Source organism: Pseudopipra pipra, chromosome 14 (assembly GCF_036250125.1).
Source record: "Pseudopipra pipra isolate bDixPip1 chromosome 14, bDixPip1.hap1, whole genome shotgun sequence".
In the NCBI taxonomy this organism is placed as follows: domain Eukaryota; kingdom Metazoa; phylum Chordata; class Aves; order Passeriformes; family Pipridae; genus Pseudopipra; species Pseudopipra pipra.
The window spans coordinates 2346866-2372111 of record NC_087562.1 but is presented as its reverse complement, the minus strand read 5'-3'; the positions used below and the strand labels follow the sequence as shown (position 1 = coordinate 2372111).

Below are 25246 nucleotides of genomic sequence, written 5' to 3'. Positions count from 1 at the left end.
CTGGAGCTTTGTCTTACCCAGGTTGAATAACACCATCTCCCTTAGCCCTTCTTGGAGATCCTCCAATCTCTGAAGATCTTTATGGCCCTATTTAGTTACCAAATTTATTGCATCTGATGCTCAGGAAAAGAGCCAAATCAGGTGCATATCTGGGCAGGCAATAAAAACAGCTGTGAAAGGACTGGTATCTTCCGGTGCTAAATAGGTTTATGGTCGTTTTTATTTTTTTACCCTTATCTACGATAAAGGTTACCGTGCTTAAGGTGTTGAAGACACCACCCAAGAACCCCTGCAAGCTCTCTGCCTCGCACAGCACCCTTGGGAAGAGATGGGGGTCCCCTCGGCACCCCCCCACCCGGTGCATCGCTCCTCCCCGCGGGGACGCCAGGGCTGGGATGCGCTTGGTGTGTTTGTACTGAGTATTAGTTGGAAAGGCAAAAACGCAGCCCAGGCGTTGCCCTCCCGCCCCCGGTGGCCGGGGCACCCCGGTCCCGGTCAGCGGGGCCGGGAGGCGGTGCGGGGCGGGCCGGGGAGGCGGCGATGGCGGCGGCGCGGACGGTGCTGCTGACGGGCTCCAACCGCGGCATCGGGCTGGAGCTGGTCAAGCAGCTGCTGGGGTCGCCCAGACCCCCCGCCTGGATCTTCGCGACCTGCCGGGACCCCGAGGGGCCGCGGGCCCAGGTCAGTGCGGGCAGGGGGGGCCGCGGGTGCCGCGAACGGGTCACACGCTCGGGCAGCCAACAGCGAACAGCGAACATTGCTCGCTGCTGCCGCGGGCACCGGGTGTTCGCAGCGCGCCCTGCCCCGGGTGGAAGTCGTTTGAAGTGCTCCGGGTGAAGAATCGGCCGCTGGGCTATTTTAGTCCGTGTCGGAGGTGTCCCGACCCGCCCTCCCGTGCCGAGGGTTCGCCCCGATCCGCCCTCCCGTGCCGAGGGTTCGCCCCGATCCGCCCTCCCGTGCCGAGGGTTCGCCCGTGCGCCGCGGGCGCGGCCGGAGCTGGGCTGAGTCAGTGCCTGCGGCTGGGGGAGGATGTGGGAGCGGCAGCGGTGCTGCTCCGGCTGAACCGTCACACTGCGCTCTGCAAACCCTGGGGATTCAACACCTGGGGATTCAACACCTGGGGATTCAACACCTGGGGATTCAAAACCTGGCATCTGCAAAACTGGTGGCCCGTGGAGCTGTGGGATTCCCCTCCTCCTGCTTCCCGCTTCCCTAAAGTGGGAGAGTGTCGTTGTTGCGACGGTCAGTAATAATACACAGTCTAGTTCCAAGAAACAAGACAGGAGAGGGATAGAACAGGACAGGGTCTTTATTGCAACCGATCTCTGACATTTATACTCCTCGGTGTAACATACATGTTGCCTTATAATTGGTGTTCCTTTATAAACATACCTTAGGATTGGCTGCCCTGTAACAAACTCACCATGACTCAGCATTTGTAGTTGCTCAACCCTGACAGGAGAGACTCACACGTGTTGCTTCTGCAGGGAATCACAAAGCCTTCCCCGTGCTTCCAGCTTCCCTTAGGTCCAGCTTTTCAGTCTTCTGCTTTCTGTGTCCCACTGAAATACAAGCAGGGAGAAGTTTGCTCTCTGATAGATCCTGGCTCCAGCTGATTTGTTTGTTGCATCTTCTTGCATGTGTGGATTACTCCATCTCAGGAGTAATCCTGGCACAGTGAGAATCCACCCTGCCAAGCCAGGGCTGCCCAACTCCGGCTGCTGCTGGTGCCCAAGTTGGCTGGGTCAAAGCTAGGTCAGGTCTCTTATTTTTGCCTTGTTCTTCTCTCCGCCCACAACCTGCAGGACTCAAGCAATGATGAGATCAGGGACTTGCCACAGCGCATCGAGGGTAGAGTGTGACTCCACCAGGCTGGGGCCACATTGTTCCTCCTGCCCCTTTGTGCCTGGATCTGGTGGTGGGGTGGCTGAAGCTCATCCTGAGATGGTGTGAGACTCTTGAGGCCAGCAGCTGGATAAAAAACGAGAGGAGAAACATCTGTTGGCCGCCACAAAGCATTTAGATGGATTTTCCATCATTTCCTGTGCCCAGGGCTAATGTGGGAACATGGGGTCTGGTGGGGAAACCCAGAGATAAGTGAAGGTGGACCACAGCCCGTGCCAGCAGCTCTCCCTCTCCATGTTGGTTGGACAGGTCCTCTCACAAGAAACCACCAGTTTGTGTTTCTCCTGCAGCATTCTCTGTGTGTGTGTCTGGCAGAATTTTTCAGTTCTAAAAGTAATCCATGGTGTTTTGGGTTCTGTTGCCTGGAAGTTGCTGTAGTTGAAGGAGGCTCAGAGCAAAGAGCTTCTAGAGACTGTAAAGTTTCCTTTTTTGTAAGGAGCTTCTGAATCCTCCACTGTGTGAGTAGGCACAGGCAGGCAGCCAGGACGATCCGTGGCTGAAACATAAAGAGTTAATTTATTTCTGTTATCTCACTAACCAGGGGATCCCTGACAACCCTGGGTAGAGTACAGAGGTACAGGAGGTGCAGGCACTGTTAAGATCCATGCTTGCAGATCACTGGCTGCTGTTCACATGGTTTATCAAGGGTTATTCCCAGCTGTAAGGTCACTTGAATGATTTACAATCCTCCTCCACAGTCTTCCGCTTTTAACCCATTCCTCCCAATATCCACATTTGGTGAAAACCATCAATAAAAATGTGCAGAGTGGTTCATTTCACTTGAGTGGGTGGGGTGCAGTGTCCAGAGCAGAGTGGGCCTGGGACTGGACTATTTGGATCCAGATGTAACTTCCCCCAAGGTCAAATCTGATACTGGCACTCTCAGCTGTTCCTCCTCCACCTCACTTCCAGCAGCCTCTGGGAGACACCTCTGGCTGTATCCCCAGACAGTTTGCATAATTTCCTGGGTGAGCTGGTCCTTCAGGGTTTGCTGTCATCCTCTGCTGTGGCTCTGGCTGGGCTGTGCACATACACCCTTTGGGAGAGTGACTGCAGGATCTTGCACTTGAGGCCCCGTTGTGCTCTGTGCACGTGCACGTTGCTTTATGAGGCCCAGGAGAAGCCTGGGGACCAAGGCAGGTCCCCAGCCCAGCTGTTCAGAAGTGCTGAGAAACATCTGGAAGATGTTTCCCTCAGGGTGGGCCATCACTGGTGCCCCAGGATGATGCTTGGCATCGTCTCTGCCTTGTGCTGATTGTTTCCGTGTCTCTTTTTGTAGGAGCTGAGAGACCTGGCAAACAAACACCCAAACCTGGTTCTTGTGAAGCTGGGTAGGTGCGCTCTGTCTCTGAGCTGGTAAATTCATGACTGCTGGCCATGCTTGGCCCATTTCTCCTTCCCTCCCTCCCTCCTTCCCTCCCTCCCTTCTGGTTGTACGTGGAGATCCAGAGCTTCTTCAAGTCCTGCTGCCAAAAGTCCAGACCTATCTCTGCCTCAGTACTCCATTCCCTCAAGCCTTCTTGCTCCATGGCCACAGGACCAGGATGTTCTTGAGACCCATCCCGTGCAGCCTCTGGCTCACCCAGCCAAGTGGCCACATCCTTGCTCTGCCATGCAGCTGAACTGCCTTGATCCCAAGTCCCAGCCAAGACTAAGAGGGCTCTGGGAGAAAAGCAGCTCCTGTGGAAACGCTGCGTGATCAGCCCAGAGCCTGGGCAGCAGCTGTAGGACCTTACAGACCTATCCCACAGCAGGTCCCAGCACAGCTCCCTTGGGGACCTGTCCCCGCCAGGACTGTCCTGGGTTCTCCAGAAGTTGCTCAGGCGTGGACTTCGGAGGTGGTGTCTGCTGGGAACTGAGCCAGCACGGGAGTCACAGCAGCGCTTTGCCCCCATGGTGGGCTTTGCCCAGTGGGCTGCCCCGGGGCAGGACCTTCCGCTGCTGGCGGTGGGGCCGAGGAGGCAGTTTTGGGATGAGCTGGGCTGTGCCGGGGTGCTCAGAGCTGGTTTCACAGCACCATCTGGTGCTCACGGGTGGAAGAGCCGCGCGGGTCGGGATGTGCGGCTGTTTCGGCAGCACCTTCACCTCCCTCTTCCCCCCAGCCCTCCCACGGCTCTCAGACGCCACTCTCTCCCACTACAGATGTCTCAAATCCCTCTGCTATCACCGAGGCGGCGAAGATCGTGGAGGTGAAGCTGAACGGCCTGGGCCTGAACCTGCTGATAAACAACGCCGGCATCTACACCCCCACGGCGTCGCTGGACGTGGTCGATGCTGAGGACATGGTCAGGACCTACAAGACCAATGCAGTGGGGCCAATGCTGATGGCCCAGGTACGGGTGAAGCTCTGGGGATGAAGTTCACCACGGAATTTGGCCCAGCTTGAGGGTATCCCGGGCTGTCCGTGGTCACAACAGATATCTTGGAGGGCTTTGCCAAGTTTCCTGGGCTGCAGGAGGGAGGGGGCAGTGCCAGGGCTGCCCTCCCAGCCCAAGCCCTCTGTAGCCCCCCTGCATTGTGCTGGGCTAACTGGGAGCAGGCAGGGCCACTGCAGCAAAACACCCAGGCTCTCCTGGCTTCCCATCAATCTTCCTCTTCCTCTCTGGGTCGTGGTTGCCATAAATGGGGCTGGCTTGAGGCACAGGTGTCCCACAAGTTTGCTTCTCCCCAGGCATTCCTGCCTCTGCTGAAGAAGGCTGCCCAGGAGAGCAAAGCAAAGGGCCTGAGTTGCAGCAAGGCAGCCATCATCAACATCTCCACTGTCATGGGCTCCATCAAGAGAACGACCGATTCCTTCTCTCCGCCTGTCATCTCCTACCGCTGCAGCAAGGTATGGAGGCTGGCAACCTCCCCTGCTCCTGAGCTTGCTGGGAGGCAGAGCTGCCCCTTGCTAGGCCTGATCTCAGGGAAGCACCTGAGATTGCGAGATGGAGGGACTGATCCACGCTTAGAATTGCCCAAGCTCCTGTGGCATCTCCGTGCCCACCCAGGGGAGACACACAATGTCTCTCGAAGACCTGGCATTGCTTTTTCTCCCTCAGCAACAGGGGAGGGAACCTGGAGCTTTTTGCTGCCTGTGGCTGATGCTTCCTTCCTCCCCCAGGCTGCCCTCAACATGCTCACCATGTGCCAGGCTCTGACCTACGGGGAGGCCGGGATCCTCTGCGTGGCACTGCACCCTGGATGGGTGAAAACGGACATGGGCACCCAGGAGGTGGGTTCTGGCTGAGCAGGTCGAGAGGGGAAACCATGGGTGGGATCCAAGCCTACAAGACTTCACAGGAGGTAGCTCAGGTGGCTCTTGGGAGAAGGCATCCATGTGAAAATGAGCTGCCTCTTGGTTCTCCAAGTTGCCCACACGTGTGGTGGGCCGCTGCAGAACATGTGATGCTGCCTGGGAAATAGCATATTTCCACAGCACGTATCCAGGGTGAGCAGTAAACCTCTTCAGGGGGGAAAGGGGCTTTGGGCAGCCTAGACGTGTGCAGAGAAACTGAATCTGACAGAGCAAGGAGGAGAAGAGCAGCACCATTCCATCCTGTGCCCCCTTCCTCAAGGAGCTGCAGGTGGCCTCCGTGCATCCTGCAGGATCCCTGTTTTGCAGTGGGGGTGGTCCCTGCAGCACTGGAGTTTTGAGAAGCCTGCACATAGCATCCCATTTGCAGTGGGGATCTCCTCTGTGTCTGTTTTGGTTAAACCTGTGGCTGGCTTTCCAGCCTAAGCCACCTCCATCCAAGCTGGCAGTGAGCACACAGATACCCAACCATCCTCCCACATAGCAGGCTTGTCCCAGCTCCTGTGGCTCTCTGCTCACTCTGGGTGGAAGGAGCCTTGCTGCCCATGTTCATAAGCCCCGTGGGTGCTGGTGGATGGCCTGGAATGACAGTGGTGTCTCGTTGTGCCCGTTGCAGGCTGACCTGACAGTGGACACAAGCGTGCGGGGGCTGCTGTCTGTGCTGCCAGTCCTTTCCGAGAAGCACAGCGGGACTCTGCTCAACTGGGAAGGTAAAGCCATCCCCTGGTGACCACTCTCTGTCCCTGTGAGGGACCCCACGGTGCCAGGGCACTCCCTGGGTGCACTGGAGCACCGGGATGCTCAGTCCTCTGTGGTCTGCAAGGAACCTACTTGGGACTTGGTGGGTGTACAGAGTGTGATCCCTGCCTTCACCTTGCTAATAAATAAAGTCAATTAGTACCTTCTCCCAGCTGCAGTGTCCCCACTGAGACTGTCTCTGCTCTGGAGCCGGCCCCTGTGAAAAACAGCCTGGGATTAATGGTTGGACTTGATGATCTTGGAGGTCTTTTTCCAGCCTATGATCCTAGCAGTCTGTCTGCCTTGTCATCAGCTGCTCTGAGCTGAAGGGAGGTCCCAGGGGCCCACAGAGGTGAGTTGTGCCCCAACAAGCTCCAAGAGCAGCCCCTGCAGCCTGGTCAGTCACAGGCACCGGTGAGTTTTCCTTCCTCATCAGCTCTAGTTCCTCCCGAGCCGGTGGCATTTTGGTGGTCGAGACTTTCAGGGCTGGGAAAGGGAAAGCATGGAGTGTTGCCAGGCTGGGCTGGGGGGCAGGGTGCCTGTGCTGGAGGTGGCAGCACTGCCAGAGCTGGGAGCTCAGCCCCCTGGCTCCTTGTACCCCATCCTTGGGGGTCCTGAGCATTCCAGGTGCCCAGCCATGGATAGGAGGAGAGGCAAGATACCCCTGTAAAGTTCATGATGGAGAGGGGAGTTCCTTACTCCACAGGCACTTTCCGTAGTGGATTTGCAAGTCCTTTTGGAGCAGTTGAAGGAGCTGGGACAGCTGGATCCAACCTGGGTCCCACTTCTCTTCTGGAGCTGGTACTCCACTGCCCCATCCCTGGTGTGGGGCTAATGCCAGCCCTGCCTGGCAGTGTGTTCCTTGGGCCCAGGCTGACTTGGAACACAGTGTGTTCCAAGCCCATGCTGTGCTTTCCAAGGCCCTCAGGAGACAGCACTGCCAGCAGCACTGTGGGGAGCTGCTGTATGGATGCTCCCTGGCAGGGAGACACTGGCCTCAGCTTCATCCTCAGGGGAGCTCTGAACCACCTGGGCTCTTCCACCTGATCCAGCCACCTGATTTCCCATGCAAATGCTCACTTGCTCTTTTCCAGCTCACATCTGTGGCCAGAGGAGTCAGTGCCCACCTGGGCACCTCGCTATCAGTGCTGTGATGGCAGCAGGAGGAGGGAAATCCCTTGGGAGGAATGGCTGAGGGACCAGAGCGTGGGTGAAGGGCCTGATCCTGCCTCTGTATGGCTGTGCTCAGCCCGGTGCTGGCTCAGAGACATGGCCAAGCCTCCCCCGAGTGCCCTCCCTGCCCCTTGGCAGAGATTCTCCTGCCCCAGTTACTCCACACAAGCCGGCTGGAGCCCAGCCAGTCACCACGGGCTGGCTCCATGCCCGTCTCTCTCCATGTTTCCCCTTTCTGTCCCATGCCACGTGCTGGATCCTGGGAGATGAGCTATGCCAGGGACCCCACCATGGTTTGCTGACAGCTTGTAGTTGTCCCCCCCCTCCATGAGCATTGCCAGCCCCACGAGACGGATGTAACTGCTCCCTTGGGAACATGGGGAGAAACAGGACTGCTGAAGGCTGGGACAAGCTCCATCAGCTTGGCTGAGGGTCTGCAGAGCAGGTGACACAGGATGGTTGCCCACCTGCTGTGGCAGTGGGGTTTTGGCTGAGCTTGGGAGGCTGGTAGATCCGTGAGGGTGTCTCTCCAGTGAGAGGCCAGATGGGCAGGTCTCCCTGCTCCAGTGCTTGCCAAGTGGTGTCGGCTTTTCCTCTGCACGAGCTCTGCGTGTTTGTGCTCATGGTTATCTCCCCGTTTCCTCCCCTGTCGGATGTTTCCTGCCCCTCTCCCTCCCTTTTGCTGGCTTTGCCCTTTGTGTCAGGCTTATTTCCTGGCTCTGGGCAGTGTCAGACTTCAGTGTTCCCCCTGCCCACTGCGATGGCAACACGCAGTCCTCTCACTGGGTGCAGCACAGTGCCCCAGGGGACACTTGAAATGCTGGCTCTGCCAGCTAGCCATTCCTTGGGAGCACAGGCAAGCTTGGACAGAGTAAGGGTCATTTAGGATCCATCTGCTTTTAGCAGCTGGTCCATCTCTATTCTGCAGCTGCAGGACAGGTGCCAACTGGACCAGTGTGTTGCCACAGGGCACTGTTGGGTCCAGCAGTAGGGGAAGCTGAACAACCACTGGGGACCCTTCCCGGGGCTGCACAAGGGCATGGGAACACGTCTGGGGACTTCCAGGGAACATGAGTGAGGAAGTTGTCACCCAGAGCAGCTCAGATGGCCTCCACCAGCCCCTCTGGAGCCATAGTAGCATCTGGGGGCAAACATCTCTCTGCTCTGGGGAGCCCAGCAGCTCTCCAGGCTCCAGGGATTGACCTCAGTGGTGGGAAAGACCTGTAATTCCCAGGGTCTTCCACCAGCTGCCTTCTTCCAGACCACTGGCAAAGACTTACTGCACCAGGAATTGGAGTCAGGCAGGTACATGGTTTGGGACAGGAGCAGTGAGGACGTGGAGAGTCCTGACCTGACTTGCCAAGGTCAGGGCAAGACCCATTTTGTGAGGGACCCTCCCATGCCCAAGTGGGGCAAATGGCAGCGGGCAGAGCCCCTGTGAAAGGCGAAGCCTGCTACAGGAGGAGAGGGTCGAAAAACGGAAACGGGGAACGGAAAAGGGCTGCTCCTGTGACAGCAGTGCAGCTGTGGAGGTGGAGCAGCAGGCAGAAGGCAGGTCACAAACAGCCAGCACACGAGGAAGTGCTGGGACACCACCCAGTGTGGCCAGGGCGGGCGGCCACAGCAGCTCCAGGTGCAGCAGATCTTCACTGGCCAGGGAAGGACCTGGAGCAGAGGCAACCAGAACTGCAGGGACCTCCACCAGGACCTGGAGATCCCATTGGCAGGAGTCATCTTCCGGCCAAAACTTCCTTCTGCCAAGGTGTGGGCACCGTCTGTGGCGTGGGGGGATGGGGCAGCAGGATGGGGACGTTCCTGTGCTGGGTGGTACAGCGGTCCTGGGGCTCAGAGCCGTGGGTGACCATTCCCAGAGCCATCAGCAGTGGAGAATACTAATGCTGGGAAGGCTGGATTGTCTGGGAGTGCAAGTGCTGGGAGGGTGCTGAGGTCCAGGGCTGCCATCAAAGTACAGGGTCCATAAGAAATGGGGCTCTGGAGGAAGAACGTCCCAGTCCCTGCAGCACCAGAGCTGCTGAGGAAGCCGAGTGGGACCAGCAGATAATGTGCTGAGGCTTCCTCTGGCATGGCTGCAGCTGCAGGGCTGGGGTTGCTCCATCGCTATCGGTCCCTGCAGAGCCCTGTGCATCCCTTCTCCCTCCCTGTGTTATTGTTAGCTGGGAGGAAGCAGCTTCCCAAGTCCCACCTCAAGCTTTTAACCCACTGCTGCCTGGCCTGATGCTCTGCACTCCCATCAGCCAGAGCCAGGAAAGCTCCACATGTGCCTTGGGAGGATGGTTTGAAACTGGGAACTTGCTCCAGGCTTTACTTTCTTGGGGACCAGCAGCACTCCCTGGCTCGTCTTCCCCAAGCCACGTTGTCTCCCACGGGTCTCCCACAACCCCTCTTGCAAAGGATGGACACTGGCATTGTCACCTCTGAGGCCCTGAAAGATTTAGATGCCGATGCTTCCCTCCTTCCTCTCTCTTCCCCCTTTTAGTTGGTCGGATCCTGCCTTGTGCTTCCTCTGGAAGTCCCCCCTGCTCTGCTGGGGGAAGGCACCATGGAGGCAGCAGCTTTACCAGCTTTGCACAGACTTAACCCAAGCACCTGATAAAGGGTTTGGAGGAAATCCCTCTTGAGGAAGAAAACGGCATCACTTCACCCGCTTCGTTTGACGAGCTGTGGTTTAATTGAACCCCGGGATCTCCAGAGGTGCTACCTGCCACTCCTTGAGGAAGTGGATATCAGACAGACATCTCAGCAGCCTCTTCCAGACTGTCATCTTCTCACACAGCTGAACTCTGCCAAATTGCCCCCCACTTCTCTCTGGGCAGGGAGGGGCCCTTAGCGTGCCATCAGCACAGGCTGGACTGTGCCCTCCCTGGTGACAACCACCAAGGGACACCTTTCCTGAGCATCAGTGCCCATGCAGGAGCAGAGGTAGGTCACAGAATCACAGAATCTGTCGGGTTAGAAGGGACCACAGTGGGTCATCTGGCTGGTCACCCAGCTGCTGAGCCTGATGGGGTGATGCAGGGATGCTCCACCTCCCCTGCAAATATATCACAGATGTTGATGTGACCACCACGTGCCCCATGTGCACCCCCAGAATAAACCAGAGGTTTGCCTGCTCCGTGTCTTGGAGCTCTGGCACAGCCATGCACATGGATCTTCAAAAAACCCTGTTTGGGAGCATAGGAGGGTGCACCCTTGGGTCACGGTGAGGTGTTTGTCCTTCCTCCCACAGCTGGGCTCTGCCCACGCCTTTGCCCCCAGCAGTGCCCGGAGTGATCCCTTGGTCCTGCTCTGCAGGGTCCTGCTGGGGGTTTGGAGCAGGTCAGCCTCTCCCTGCCCGTCCCACGGCACCAGCTGGGCCTGAATTTCCAGCTCTTCTAGAACAAGTTCCCGGGTGGCTGCACCTGAAGCTGGCACTGTGCCGAGGTGCCAGTGTGCCTGTCTGTGACCATGCAGGAGGGGGCTGTGGAAATGGCAATGCGGTTCAGCTGCCCAGGGCATGCCATGGGCTGGGGCAGGCTTCCTGCTGCTGCCTGCAGGACAGGAATCACTAGAGGGGTCATCCCCTCGGTCCCCAGCATGTCAGCACGCAAATGCGTCTGTTCAAATGCAGTGAGTGGCACGGGGAATTTGGGATGTCCCTGGAGACCAGCAGGTACCTATCCCATCCCCTCTAGCCACATGGTTTGTGTCCCTGCCTTTGTCAGGGGTGCAGGGTGACATGGCTGCAATGCACAGTTCAGAACCAGACTTGCTCCCCTGGAGCATCTTTCCCCCCTTGTTGTCTCGAGGGAATGGAATTAGACCCTGTGATGGCACAAACAAAGATCCAAGCTCATTCCGATGAGCTCTCTCCTGCATGTCCCTCTCCTCGGAGCCAGGGAAGTGACGCTGGGGAGGAACTTGGCTGCTCTTGTTTGTTATTACAGGATAAAGTTACCCTTTAAAGCAGAGCCAGTGCTGTCAGGGCTGCATACCATCCGGGAACATCGCTCCTTCCCAGCGGCTCCGGGACACTTCTGGTTATTGTGCTCGCAGGGAGCCAGCCCAGCCTCAGGCACAGCGAGGGGGATGCAGGTGGGGGGATCCAAAGAGGAGCCTCGAGGCTTTTTTCACACCCTGGGAAAGTTGGAAGCAAAGGGGAAAGGCCTCTCTCTGGAGAGTGACAGCTCTTCTGACTCTGGGATACGTGGGAAAGAGGAGCAGAAAGCAAGGGCTGGGAGCAGTGGAAAGGCAGGGGGAGCTGGATGTGGTTGGGGGTGTCTGTTGCCTCCTGGGATGTTGATCTCACCCCAGCTCAGCTGGGGACCCTCTGGTGAGGACAGACTGCTGGTTCCCATCGGGGGAAACCGCTGTGCACAGGCTGGGCAGTGGCGTGCAGCTGGCACCCATCTCACCCCCCTGCAAGTCCAGTGCCAGCTCAGCATCTCCAGGCCATGCAGACAGGAAGAGGGCTGGCTTCTCCTTCGAGCTCCAGCCTCTGTCCCTGGGGGTCCCAAATCCAGGGGAGCCCACCCTCCCCGTGGCACCCCAGGAGACACCCCAGCACCCCAAGGCTTTGCAGACATGGGGGTTTCTCAGCAGCACCCTGGCCATCCCACCCAAGCTAGACCCTCAGGAGGGGGCTGGGGGCTTGCTCAGGGCTTGACCCCCCACACACACTGAGCCATGACGTGCCTGTGGGGTGGAGGGGAAGGAAGCTGACCCGGTGGAGCCGAGCCAGGGAGAGCTTCCTGGCAGTGAGCTGCAGCCTCCAGCGCCTTCCCTGCCGCTGCAGATGGCTCTGAGCGGGATGCAAAGCAGGCAGAGAGCTGTGCGAGCCCTTTCCAGCCATTCCCCAGCCTGGCATCCACCCGCTTGTGCCGTGTGGGAGGCGAACGCCAGCTGGGGCCCTGACACCGCCACCTCAGCGGGGTGTCGAGGGAAGCCTGACTCATCCCCAGCAGGAGAATGTGAGACTTGCACATGTAAACAGAGCTGGCCCCAGCGCGCCAGGACACGTGACAGATACAGGAGAGACAGGCTGGAGCCACAGCCTGGGGCTGGTGGCATCCACACGTGTGCTAGAGGCACGACAAAGAGCCAGGATGGGTCCTGCTCGGGGGGCATCACTCGGGTGGGGAGGATGTGGCAGGATCCCTGTTATCAGCGTGTCCCCCCTGCTCTCCTGCCCCTGCCCCACTGGGGGCTTTTAGCAGCTGGTTTTATCCCTGGTCTACCTGTTTGGCTGCATCTGCTTTCCTCCAGGGACACCCTTCACACTGGGGACTAGTTTGGACCAGCAGCTCAAGACAGGCAGAAGAGGTACAGGATGACCAAGGAAGTGGTGGAAAAAACACATGGATGTGGCATGTGGGGACATGGGGGCCTGTTTAGTGGCAGGCTTGGCAGTGTTGGGTTAATGGTTGGACTTGATGATCTTGATGATCTTAGAGGTCTTGTCCAACCCTAATGTTTCCATGATTCTATGAGAGCAAAGCTCCTGAGATGCCATCCCATGGTGCCAGCCTCAGGAGCAGAGTGTGGCTTGTGGTGTCAGGAGGTCTCCCTGCATCTTCTCTTCCACAGGGATGGAGAGAGTATGGTGGCAGTCTGGGAGCTCGGGTGTCTGTTCCCATCCTGGGAGCAGGGATCACTCAGAAACCTCCCGGTTATTCAAGGCACTCTCCAGCACGTGATTTCCCCTTGGGTTGATCTGTGCTGTGCTGTGGGCTTGGGGCTGGGAGAGCTGCAGGCCAGCGGGGAGAGGAGATATTACAGCACTTCCTATCCTTGAAGCTGGTTTCATTTCCTTAATCCCCATCCCAGCGTTTTCTCTGTTGTTTTCTTTGGAAGGGAGGGAGCTTTGCTGAAGGCTGGTGCTCACTGCAGGGAGAACTTTCACGCTCTGGGAGATCAAGGTGGTTGCCCACTGGCTGTTCCCAGATGGATTCACTCTCTGCTCTTGGGTGCAGTGGAGCAGATCTGGGTGTGTGTGGGTTCTGCTGTTCTGCTCAGGCAGGACCATATTCACATGCACCAGCTTTGGGGCAACATATTTGTAGCACAGCCGACTGGATGGGCTGAGCTTTGCTTCACCTGCTGCGACGATGAATCCTCAGGCTGCTGATGCCTGAGCTGTGCTGTGGTCCAGCCATGCCACCCTCCCTGCCACTGGCTACATGTGCTCAGCTGGGCTGGTTTCTGGGCTTGCCCATGACCTCAGCCTTTCTGCTCAGTGTTGGACAGTCCCAGGAGACAGTAGGAATATTGTGAATCATGAATACTTTTTGAGTGATCCCTGGGGCGTGTGCCTGAGATGGTTCCTGCTGTGCTGAGGTGGGCATGGCTGCCTGGTTGCAGGAGGTGGAGTGGCCCCAAGGGATGTTCAGGCCCCCAGGCTGAGCAGGGACAGGGGTTGGAGATGCTGCCTGCCACCTCCCCAGGGTGGAAGAGAGAGTTAAGAGAGGAGACAGCTGGCTGATGGCCAGAGAATCTGGACTAGCACCGTTCTGCAGCTCCCTGCCCTCCTCAGCCTATGCTGGGGCTGAACCTGATGCAGTCCCAGTCTGGATGTCCTGGCTTTGCTGCAAAGCCCTGACTCCTGTTCCTGCTTGCTGGCCAGAGTCTGGGAGAGCTGACCAGCACCCAGTGCTGGCCAACACCGAGCAGGTTTGTGGCCGCTCCGAGGGTGTCCTGTCCTCCCTTCTCCAGGCCCTGCGGGCAGGCACAGTGCTGGGACAGCCAACTCTGCCCCATGGAAAGGGACAGGCTGGGTCAGGGTTGTGCCTCAGCCTGCTGCTGCCGTCAGCTGGCCCCGGGTGCGTCGGGGAAGGTTTTCCAGCAGAGCTCAGAGGACCTGCTGGCACAGCCCTTCCGTGCTGCCGGCCAGTTCCCGAGCATGGCCAGGGCTCCGGTGAGTCAGCTGGAGCGGCAGCTCACATTGCTCATGCTGCATCAGCACCGCCCTGGCTCCATTAGCTTTGTCCCAGGTTGTGTTGCCCAAAAACGCACATCCTTGCAGGATGAGAAGCCCCTTGCTGGGATGCCCTGCTCCAAGGTGGCAGCAGGGATGGTGGCAGGCTCTGTGGAGCAGAGGCACCTTGGCTGCTCGTGGGGACGATGGCCAGGTTCCCACTGTGCTCAGCACACGGGGCTGTCCCGGTGCAAGGCTCTGAGCCCTGGGCTGTGTGTACTGCCTTGCTCCAGCGCTGAGCAGGAATGCTGAGCACGCAGCAGCTCCAGCCTGGAGCCAAGGGCTGGCCTCCAGCCCTCCAGAGAGAGGGGAGAGGAAGACGTGGCTCCAGGCCCAGCCTGCAGTGAGAAGAGCAATTTGGGCAGAGACCTGCGGTGCGGGGCTCCGCCGACGGCTCAGACCTTCCTCTGCACCGCGGCAGGCGGATGCAGGCAGCTGGCATGGCTGGTTGCTGAAGCTGCCAGGGAGAGGGGAATGTGCTTAGAGTGGTCCTGGGTCACCAGGCTCTGGAAAGGTGTAATCCTGTGGTGGGAGGAGCAGGGCAATGCCAGATGGTTCTCAGACAGGGTGCCCTTGTGCTCAGGAACTCCTGCCTGCACCAATATCCAGTTTCCCAGTGCTGGCAGGGACTGCAGGGAAACCTCCTTCAGAGACAAGAGTCCAGGAGTAACCATCTCCATGCTGTGAGGGTTAACACAGGAGTATCCTTATCCATACTGGAAGGGTTAACCCGGGAGTATCCATCCATATCCATGCTGGCAAGATTAACCCAGGAGTATCCATATCCACAATGAAAGGGTTAAACCAAGATTAACTTCATCCATGCTGGGAAGGTTAACTCAGGAGTATCCATCCATATCCATGCTGGCAAGATTAACCCAGGAGTATCCATATCCACAACAAAAGGGTTAAACCAAGATTAACTGCATTCATGCTGGGAAAGTTAACCCAGGAGTATGCAAATCCATGCTGGCAGGGTTAACCTCTGTCAGCTAGCAGGCATCGTGCCTCCATGAAGCCAGGAGGGAGTTTTGGGGGGCAGGCAGGCCAGAGGTGCTGCAGGAACTCGGGCAGGAGCCTGTCCTTGCTTTTGTTTGCCAAGCTGGTCTGTGCTGAGCAAGCTCCCAGAACAGCGGGTGTGTTGCGCCAGCCCCGGCCTTGGCACGGGCAGTGCTTGGCTCCACGACCCAGCCTGGCAGGCATGGGCTGACAGGAGGGTGCTGCAGGCAGCTCTGCTGGCCCCAGCCTGGCCAGGTCCCCTCTCCTGATGTCTGCAGGGATACAGCTGCTCCCCATCCCAGCAGCAGCCAGGAATGGGGCTTTGCCTTGGGATGGTGGTGCATAGGTAAGCGAAATGTGGTGGTGTGGGTCAGTCCACCTCCAGGCACCCCAAGTCTTTACTGAGAAGGTGGTCAAACCCTGGAACAGGCTTCCTGGAGAGGTGGTTGATGGCCCAAGCCTGTCAGTGCTTGTCAGAGGCATTTGGACAATGCCCTTAACAGCATGCTTTGATTTTGGGTCAGACCTGAAGTGCTCAGGAAGTTGGCCCAGATGATCCTTGCAGGTCACTTTCAACTGAAAATTTTCTTTTTCTTTTTCTTTTCTTTTTCTTTTTCTTTTTCTTTTTCTTTTTCTTTTTCTTTTTCTTTTTCTTTTTCTTTTTCTTTTTCTTTTTCTTTTTCTTTTTCTTTTTCTTTTTCTTTTTTTTTCTTTTTCTTCTTTTTTTTTCTTTTCTTTCTTTCTTTTTCTTTTCTTTCCTGTTTTTCCTTTTTCTCCTTCCTTCCTTCCTTCCTTCCTTCCTTCCTTCCTTCCTTCCTTCCTTCTGGTTAGATTGGATACTTGGAAGAAATTATTCCCTGTGAGGCTGGTGAGGGAGGCACTGGCACAGATTGCCCAAAGAAGCTGTGGCTGTCCCATCCCTGGAAGTGTTCAAGGCCAGGTTGGATGGGGCTTGGGGCAACCTGGCCTAGTGGAAGGTGTCCCTGCCCATGGCAGGGGGGTTGGAACAGGATGGTCTTTAAAGTCCCTTTCAACCCAAACCATTCTGTGACTAATCAACCATCTGCCTGGGTGGATCCACCCTTGCTGCCTTTCTTCCTTGGCCCTTTGGTTTGGCTTTTCCCCATTGGCCTCAGGACCTGCTGTCCTCTCTCCCATCTTTGCATCACTTCTCCTTCCCTGTAACCAGGCCAGCCCAGAGGACTGGGACGCCCTGGTTCTCACTGAGCAACCTTTACAGCAGTGCTCTGCTCCTCGGTGTGGCCCCAGGAGAGTGACAGTGGTGCAATGATTTCCTTGTCACTGATATTGCCCTACTCTGCTGAGCTCTGAGACCTGGCAATGGTCTAATTAGTGTTTCTGCCTCACAGGGCTGGCGGGAGCACCGTGCTGTCTCGTCCTTGCGTGGAGGATGTCTCACCGGGGCTGCAGAGGCATCAGTCCCATTTAAAACTGGGTCGACTCAACAGGATCTAGGACAGGTAGGAAAAAGATGGGCTTGGGAGAAAGGAGAGGAGCAGGGAGCATTCCCCCAACAGGTATGGTGGTGGGGAAGTGTGGCTTACTCTTCTCTCCGCCTTCAGGGATGCTCAGAGGTGTCGAGGTTTAGGACCTGCACTGGCAGTTGTGGAAGCAGCACCGTGTAACTGTGGCATCCCTGGGGTGACAGTCTGCATTTGCACTGGGGCCACCTGTCCCTTAGCTGGGGACACTGGGAGCACTCCTCTGCTCCTTCCCAGTGGAGGCTGGAGGCTGGTGGGATGGGGAACGTGGCTCAGCGCCAATACTCTGCTCTCCCAGGGTGGACTTGCTTTGAGCACAGCTCGGCTCAGTCAGGCTCAGAAGGTGCAGGGGGGTGCTGGGTACCGGAGAGCTGGGACCAAGGGTGTTTGGGGGTTCCCTCTGCCACGGACTAACTGTACAGCCTTGGTCACATCACTTCGCTGCCGCGCTGTGCAACATGCTCGGGGGCTGTCAGGGAGCGCTGAAGCTTGGGAGGCTGTGGTGGCCCTCGTGGAGGGAGAGAGGGGCTGAGGGAGGAGAGGGGGGCTCCAGCCATTGCTGCTCTGGCAGGGAGGGCTGTGGGCACTGTGTGCGCGCAGGACGGCAAAGAGCCCAGGGCCAAGCAAGCCGGGCTGATCCCGCACCCCTCGCGCCGGGGGAGGTGGGATCCTGCTCCGACTCTTGGTGGGGCTGGCGGACCCTCGGGGGATGCTGGTGGTCCGGGAGGGCCGGGACCCCCGCAGGGCCGCGGCGGCCGTGGCAGGGGCGGTGTTGGTGGTGTCAGTGGCGATGGTGGCGGTGGTGGCTGCGGTCTCCTCGGGGAGGGAGGCGCTCCCGGCCATGCAGCCGCCAATGGCGCTGGCTGGGCCGTGGTTTCCTGCCGAAATCACATGGCTCCCGCGTTTCCATGGAGAGAGCCGGGGTGGGCGCTGCCAAGAGCCTGCACGAACTCCCCGCTTGCTCCCGTCCATGGGAGTGGAACAAAGGGGATGCACCGAGCCAGGCCCGCTCTCGCCCCGCGCCTCGCCCCCCGCCTCTCCTGGGACATGTGAGTGCCACCCGCAGCTCCGCACCCCGCGGTCGCGGGGGGGTCGGGGGGAGCGGGGTTGGTGGCTTTAGCAGGGCTACACCCTTGGGGGGGCCACGTCGCCGCAAGCCACCGCCCGCCCGCCCGAGCCGCCGCTGCCCCCGCCCCGGTGGGCGCCCCGGGGCAGGGGGTGTCCGGGCACGGCGGGAGGGGGCACGGGCACACGGACACGGGGACACGGACACGGGGACACGGGCATGGGGACACGGACACGGGGATCCGCTCCGCCGCCCCACTGCGGGCTTGGGGCAGCTCCGCACCCCGCGGCAGGGCCGGCACCGTGGCCGGAGAAGGAGCCGACTGACAGTGGGATATCGGGTCCAGCACCCCCCAGTGTCACCCAGTGCCCCCCAGACCCGGTCCGGGGTGTATCAGCTCCTCCAGCCGCTCTTTCCCTCCCGGTTTGGGATGACGCTGGTGGTATGAGCCGTGTCCTGCCCCGAATCCCCTGGGACTCCAGGCAGGAGTATGGGCAGGGGTACGGCGGGCGGAGGGGAAGCTGCCCGTGCCCATATAGGGCCGTGCCCGAGCGCCTGCGGGACGCCAGAGCCATGGATCCCGTGGGAGAGGCTGCACCCATCTCCCCCCATGCCACCCCTGCGCCCAGGCGGGACCCGGGGGGGCTCCGGAGGGACCTGGGTGCACCATGTCAGCTGGGTGCTGCCTCCTCCTCCAGGGTGACGGAGGGAGGAATGCTCGGAGGAATTAATGAGACAGATCTCGCTTTGTTGCTGGCCCGATCCTCCTGTCTCCCAGCCCTTCCCAGCCTGCCAAGAAGTGCTTGGGAAGGCCTCGCACCATTAACCCTTTCCCTGCTGCGCCTCCGGCCATCCCAGGGCGCGCAAACAGCGTCAGAGGGTTTTACCCTTGCCACATTCCCAGAGGAGACTCCCAAGGGCACTGGGAAGTCCCGGCCATCTTATAAACCCCATATTGGCCAAGGACCTGTCTCCTGGCTGGTGGCCTCGCTGCGTCCCCTGGGCAGGGCTGGGACATGAGTCTGTGACGCTGTGCAAAATCCGGCAGTGCAGGGCTTGTCACCAGTCTGTCACCAGCGGCGTTGCCTGCTCTCGGCTTGTGGGGGTCTCTGATGCATCGCTGTGGTCCCCTGGGTGGAGAGCAGCCGTGGTGGCATGGTGGTATCCCTGGCGTGGTGGTGGCTGAGCCCCCATGGAGGACATGGCATGATGGGTTTGAGCGTGGGAACAGGGCCAGTGGTGAGAGGTGTCAGGGTGGGCAGCTGAGAGGTGCTGGGGTGCAACTGTTGATCTGCAGTGAGCACAGTGGTGGGGACAGGAGTATCTCTTCCCAAGCCTTGCCTGAGGCTCCTGGCCTCCTGCTTTGCCCAGGAATCCACAGCCTGGGTTGCAGCAGGGTGCCTGAGGTGGACATTGTCCACTGGGCGTGAGGAGCTGGATAAGCATAGGGATGCCCCGCAGAGATGTCATCAGGCTGGGCTCCAGCTTGTGCCCGTAGCTGAGGCTCAGCGGGTGCATTGGAGCTCCTGCCATGGCACAGACCTAAAGGACAGGACCCTGGCAGACCCACGGCATGCAGGGAGCTGGCATTTGGGATCCCCAGGGCACAGCGAAGGCGGCCCAAGCCTTGGCTTTGCGTGGGCTGAGGCCAGTGCTGGGCTGGGACGAGCTCCCCGCCGCGTGCTTTGGGGTTATTTATAGGGCTGCCATTTATATCGCTTCTATTTCTGCTGCCGTGTGGGGACCGAGTGAGGAAGCGAGGGGGGAGGGCTCGAGTCTGCTGCCGCCCCAATGCCCGGATGTGGGGTGCCCGGCCCCTCCGGCAAGGGGTGCTGCCGGCGGCACTGGTGCCAGCCTGGCTGTGGGTAGAGCCTGGAGCGGCGCGAGGGCTGGTTCCTCTCCAGCCCTCGGGGCATCTACCCTGTGGAAAAAACCTCTGCATTGGGCTCCCAAGATTTTTTGGAGCTGACTTCTCCAGTTTTAGCAAGAAGTAAAGTCCAAGGGGTTGGCTGTAGCACTGTGGTGGGGGTGACCACCTGCAGCTGTAGGACCAGCTGTCCCAGCCCAGGACAAGCCACTTGGTCACTTGCCATGGTTCTCCTTCAAGCCATGATGGTGGGTCTTCTTGCCAGAATTGTCACCTCCTGCCCGCTCCTAGGTCTCCCTCATGGCCAGGAGCTCTTTGTCCCCTCACCAGGCTGGTGCCGACACACGCTAGCACTCATCTCCCTGAACGTTTTTGGCCAGCCATGACTTGTGCCACCTGCTGAAGCTGGCCTGTGCCCTCTCCTGTCATGTTCCCAGGCACTCAAGGGTGTCTGTGGCAGGGGAGTACTTGTCCAGAACAGCCTGAAACAGTTTCTTCATCACTTGGCCTATGGTGCTGGTGCCATCTGTGCAGTGTGATCCTGGGGCTGGTGGCTTCTCCAGGGCTGGGCAGGCTCAGCCTCAGTGCTGCTGGTCCCAGGGCCAGCACGGAAAAGCTGAGTCCCCTAGGACTCAGTGCTAGCAGGACATGGGGTCTCTGGGAAGCTGGTCCTGTATCCCAAGGCAGGCAGGGAAGTGGGAATGTCCTCCTGGAGTGTCTGAATTTTTCCTTTGCCTGCACACAGACTGGCTGTGGCTGTACATGTGTCCAAGCACAGCTGCTCACGGAGCGTTTTGTTTGCATGCTCAGCTGTTGTGGTTGGGGTGGGGATGCCCAGGGCAGCTCCCCAGGCCTGGCAAGAGGAGGGCATAGAGAGACACCCCCAAAAAGGGTGCACCTGGAGCATTACACCCACATCCCTGCTGCTGCAGAGGGATGGAGGAAGCTGCCCTGGCTGGCTGAGCTGAGCCAGGGTGGTGAGTATCGAGGGAAGTCCCCTGAGCTGGGGGGTCACCAGCACCCTGTGTGGCCATGGGGATGTCCCCTTCTTTGCATCCCCACCCTATCCACTGCCAGGCCAGGGCCAGGGATTCATTTAACTCAATTACCACCCAGGCCCTGGTGCTGCTGGCGCCACTTGTGCCCTTCCTCTGCCCTCCCTTGGCAAGGTGTCCCTGGACTGTCAAGCCCTGCTGAATGCCTTGCAGGGTGCTGTGAGGTGCCCAGAGGGAATGGCTGATGTCACATGTCCTCCTCTGGCATCCTCTTGCCACCTTTGGAATGCCTGACGCCACCTCCTGCCTGCTCCTGCTGGTCTCGCCAGGGGTGATGCCCGGGATGGTGCCATGCCAGGCAGCTCACCCGCGTGTCAGCTACCACAGGGATCCCCCGGCAGTGTGGGCAGGGCTGCGGAGAGGCCGAGCAGCAAGCGGCACAGCCCGGCTGTCACCCCTCTGTGAGGGAAGCCTGGATGTCCCCTCTCTCTGCGTGGCACCCGGGAACGCCTCTCCCGCGGCTCGGGCGGCTTTAGCGTGGCTTTCTCATTAACCTTTAATGAGAACAAACAAGCTGGCATGGGCCGTGGCCGCGGGCGCGCTGCCTGGCCGTGTGCCGGGCACTGGCTCCGCGTGGCTGCCAGCGCGGCGCGGGCTTTGCGGAGGGATGGCCGGGGACGGGGCGGTGCCGGCAGTGATGCCATTCCCTGGGGAGAAGCAGCACGGGGTGAAAAGCCGCGTGGTAGCCCCCTGCCCACGTCAGCCGCCGGGATGGGACCGTGCCCCTCCCTCAGTGGGGAGAGCCGGGGGGATGCGTCCTGTCCGTGCGAGGCACGAGACGTGGCCTTCACGCAAGTTCTCGAAGGCTGGGGTGGCGATGGGCTTTGCGGCGTGCTGGGCTGCTGGCTCCCTCCGTGCCCATGGCACTGGCACAGAGGCTGCAGGCAGGTGGGCAATCTGGGATGGTTTTTCCTCGGATGCTGCTCAGAGCCAGCCCAGCCTCACCAGCTCTTCTCCCAGCTGCTCTCCCAGTGGGGCTGGTGCTGTGTACCCACCTGGGCACCAGGACCTGAGGGTGCCCTGGGTCACAGCGCTCTTTGGTGACACTGCTGCACGTCCCAGCTCTCCAAGCCTGGCTGTGGCTGGCTCCAGAGCCATGTGTGGGTGACCACGGTGGGGCAGCCAAGCCACCCTACGAGAAAGCCCCAGATGTTTCTTGTTGCCTGCAGGACCTGAAGGGAGGGGACCAGCTCTGGGCTGGGGAAGCAGCCCCACAACAGGCTGACCCTCTAGGGAAGGGGTTAACTGTCTGGGAGGACCCCATCTCTTCAAGCACCCCCCAAGACTCCAGTGCTTTTCCTCCTGAACCTGGCCTGACCTCGCTCTAAAATCAGCAGCAAACAGGAAAGGAGCCTGGGAGGAGGTGTTTCTTCCTGCCCCAGTGACGTGGTGATGGCAGCTGGTCCCAGCCTGGCTGGAGCTGGCTGCTCCAGCCTCTGTCAGAGCTGGAAGGGGGTGCCAGGCCTGGGTGTCCCAGGACCAGGACCTGTATAGAGACCTACAGCACTGGAGTGGGGTGACAACTGTGCCACAGAGTCCCCTGGTTGTTTAGGGCATCCCTGTGCCCTAAACAGGGAGCTGTGAGGCTGGGAGGTGCTTCTGGCATTGGCATGGAGGGCAGGTGGGCCTGCCACACTGCCCTGTGGGACCTGGAACCCCATGGGGAGCAGGAGATCCTTCTTTCCCACATGAGAATGGCACCCAGCATCTTTGGAGAGCCCTGCGAGGAAGCCCTGGCTGAAGCCAGCCTCTCCAAAGCTTTGGAGAGTCAGAGGATAAAAAGTGGGGACTTATGAGCAAGGAAACCCTTTTCCCAGTGGCTCTTGGGTGTTGCATGGTGCCCACAGGCATGCCACGGGAATGGTGGGAATGTGGGAAGCCTGCAGCAAAGCCACGGCGATTTTATATACCTATATATAAATATATTTGCATATATTTATATATATATTTAAAACCAAGCAATGCAGGAGCAGGCAGCAGTGGTGAGCGTCGGCTGCCCACGGCTTTGTGCCTGCCCACAGCAGAGCCGGCAGGGATGGGGGTGAGGGGCTGTGCATCCCCCCCGCCCCATCCTGGGGGCGGGAGCAGCTCAGGGGCAGTGATGTGCTGGGCAGGGCGGTGTGTGCTCCCTGTCTCATTGCCAGCCCTGGGTGCCAGAGGGAAGGGGGTCTCGAAGGGAAGAGACCCGGAGAGGGGCTGTGAGGGGAGTTTGCACTGCAGTGCCCTGCAGTGTGTTCCCCTCCCTTCCACCCGTGCCTCAGTTTCCCGAGGGTGGGAAGGATGAGGACTGAGCTGTGCTGTGCTCCGGGAGTAGCCGGTGCTGGTGGGGCCCTTTCCCTCCAAGGTGGTCAGGAATCCTCCCGTGTCCTCCCATCCTCCGTCCTCCGTCCCCCTTGAGTCACGCCGGGGCTGCTGCGGCGCTGGGCAGTGATGTCAGCCCTCGGGCAGGGGAAGCGTGGGAGGAGACTGCTGCCCGGGGGGAGCCCTCCGGCCACGGCCCCCACACTCTGACAGACAGACAGACGGACGGACGGCATGAGAGAGCAACAGCCACCGTGGACGGTGACCCCAGCCCGAGGGGGATGTGCTGCGGCGGCGCGCCATGAATGGCAAACAGAAAGGTACTGAGCACCGGCAGCACCGGGGCTCCCCAGCAAACGGCGTTAATTTGGGGACGCCCCGCTCTTTGAGGCTCCCGGGTGACGTGGCTGGGCTCCTGCGGGGTTTTTTGGGGTGAGGGGTTTCCTCGGGAGGAGAGCTCTCCCTGACCGGGGCACCAAAGACACACAGGCACCCGCCACCTGCAAGGGACACGGTTGTCACTGCGGTTTGCAGCGATGGGGTGTCAGATCAGCGTGTCCATGCAGGATAGGACCCACTGGCTGCCCAGCATTGCTGGTGCCCCCACTGAGATCCAGACTCTGTGTCTCAAGGCAGGAGGGGGGGCCACAGCTGCCTGCTGCTCCCAGGTGATGCACCCCTGATGCCACAGCAGCCCCTGATGCCACGGTGGTGCAGCTTTCCTTGGCAAACTGGTTTTCTCCCCCTCATGCCCTCGCATCTAATGAGGGCAAACAGAGCCTGACTCTATGTCGAACATCCCTGGCACGGTGGTCCCAGGGGAACTGGGCAGAACAGAGGGTCCTGGGACTACTCTTGTGCACTCAGACCAAGTTGCCCGGGCAGGATTTGTGGGGGAAGCTACTGATACCCAACAGAGCACCCTGGAGATGTGCAGGTCAGGGGTAAGGTCATGGGACCTCTGCAAGGCTATGCCAATCCCAGAAGGATCCTTCTGGAGGATCCCAGCACCCCTGAGAGGGATCACAGCCCACTCAGGAGCGGGGTCTGGTGCCTCTGGCCAGGCTGCAGTCCCATCTCACAGGGCATGGGAGTGAGCAGTGTCCTGGATCCTGGATCCTGGACTGGGTGCTCGATCTGTGCCTTTGGTGGTGGGGGATCATGGTGGTCCTGGGCTGGTTTTCAGGAGCCACTTTGGGCTCGAGCTCTGACAGGCCCTGAGGAAACCCCTGTCCCAATGGTGGCCACTTCCCTGGGTCACAGTTTGGGGCTTGCATCCCCCTCTGGCTGGAAACAGGGAGGCCGTGGGATGGGTGCTGGGGTGGGAGGCTGTGAGCCCCCCGAGGGACTGGCTGTGAGTGTCTGCCTGTGCTGTGCCCTGCCCTTCCGCAGGGATACTCCACGGGGTAAATAAGCACTTCCTCCAATTCTTCCCATTCGCAGCTCCTTCCCTTTCCTGCTGCCCTCCCACTTGGCCCAAGGAGCCAGCGGCCTCCCACGGCCGCAGGAGCGGATATCACCACCGTGCCCCTACTGCCACAAGGCCAAGAGCACCCAGCACCCATCCAACCCAAACAGCTGAGAGCACCCAGCACCCCTCCAACCAAACCAGCACCCCCTGCTCCAGTGGGGGCTGTAGGGCTGTGACCTTATGACTGGGAATTTCTCTCCCGGCTGAGTCACAGGGAGCCGGGATCCATTCACTGACTCATCTGACTCCCAAAACCCCCCAGTCCCCCTCCTCGCCCAGCAGGAGGGGGAGCTGGGGGGGTGTCCTGCCTTCCTGGAGGAGAGGCAGAGCATGGAGGAGGTCAGGGAAGAGGCGGCTCCCAGGCTCCCTGTGACCAAGGCGGGATGGTGTCAGTCCCCGGATGCTCCCATCCTCTGTGGCAGGGAGGGATGAGGAGTGATGGGAGGGAAGAGCTGCTCCAGCCCACGCTGGGAGCCGGCCAAGGGCTGTCCCGGGGCCGGAAGGGGCCGGCGGGGGCCGGGGTACGTGCCGGGGTTAGGGCAGCGGGGCCACAGCTGTGCAAACACGGATGCAGCGGCTGCTCCGAAGGGAGCTGTGCCAGCGGGCGGAGTTCACAAGCTCCCGAGGTCACCCCCCCCCCGTGTGCCCGAGTTTCACCCAAGGGTGCTGGGGCAGGGGCTGGCAGGACCCCCTGCTTGCCTCAGACACCACGGGCAGGATGGATGGTCCTGTGGCCACCATGGCCTCCCCACTGCAGGGGGACACTGGTGTCCCGCTGTGCCCCTCAGTGCCATCAGTTTGGGGACCACAGCCCAGCCCCTCCTGGGGAAGCCCCTTGGCCCCCAGGGGCACGTTTATCGGTGCTCTGTGGGTGCTGCTGGCTGGTTGTGGGTGCCCCCCCCCG

At 59.8% G+C, this 25246-nt stretch overlaps 2 protein-coding genes across 5 annotated transcripts in view; both read left to right on the top strand.

Annotated features, from left to right (window-relative positions):
- Window positions 1-441: 441 nt before the first annotated feature.
- Window positions 442-6110, top strand: LOC135421926 (C-signal-like). Its single transcript, XM_064670797.1, has 6 exons — window positions 442-681; window positions 3185-3236; window positions 4048-4238; window positions 4577-4735; window positions 5009-5119; window positions 5817-6110. Exons 1-6 carry the CDS (start codon window positions 541-543, stop codon window positions 5928-5930), a joined length of 768 nt encoding a protein of 255 aa, XP_064526867.1. The 5' UTR covers window positions 442-540; the 3' UTR covers window positions 5931-6110.
- Window positions 6111-8701: 2591 nt separating this feature from the next.
- Window positions 8702-25246, top strand: part of RIPOR1 (RHO family interacting cell polarization regulator 1) — a 32163-nt gene continuing 15618 nt past the window's right edge. For 2 of the 4 annotated variants that reach the window (XM_064670784.1, XM_064670785.1), the window contains exon 1: window positions 17277-17631. In XM_064670784.1, the coding sequence (XP_064526854.1) occupies window positions 17292-17631 (340 nt within the window). In that variant the 5' untranslated portion in view covers window positions 17277-17291. Of the gene's footprint in view, window positions 8874-9608; window positions 10052-16450; window positions 16562-17276; window positions 17632-22847; window positions 23192-25246 lie in introns of those variants that run through there. The other 2 variants (XM_064670787.1, XM_064670786.1) reach the window with 2 other exon arrangements.

Excerpts from the sequence above, each read along its gene's own strand:
- LOC135421926 (XM_064670797.1), top strand. The coding sequence starts at position 541 with ATGGCGGCGGCGCGGACGGTGCTGCTGACGGGCTCCAACCGCGGCATC. Across the intron at positions 4,239-4,576 it reads GGCCAATGCTGATGGCCCAG|GCATTCCTGCCTCTGCTGAA; the intron begins GTACGGGTGAAG and ends GCTTCTCCCCAG. Across the intron at positions 4,736-5,008 it reads TCTCCTACCGCTGCAGCAAG|GCTGCCCTCAACATGCTCAC; the intron begins GTATGGAGGCTG and ends TTCCTCCCCCAG.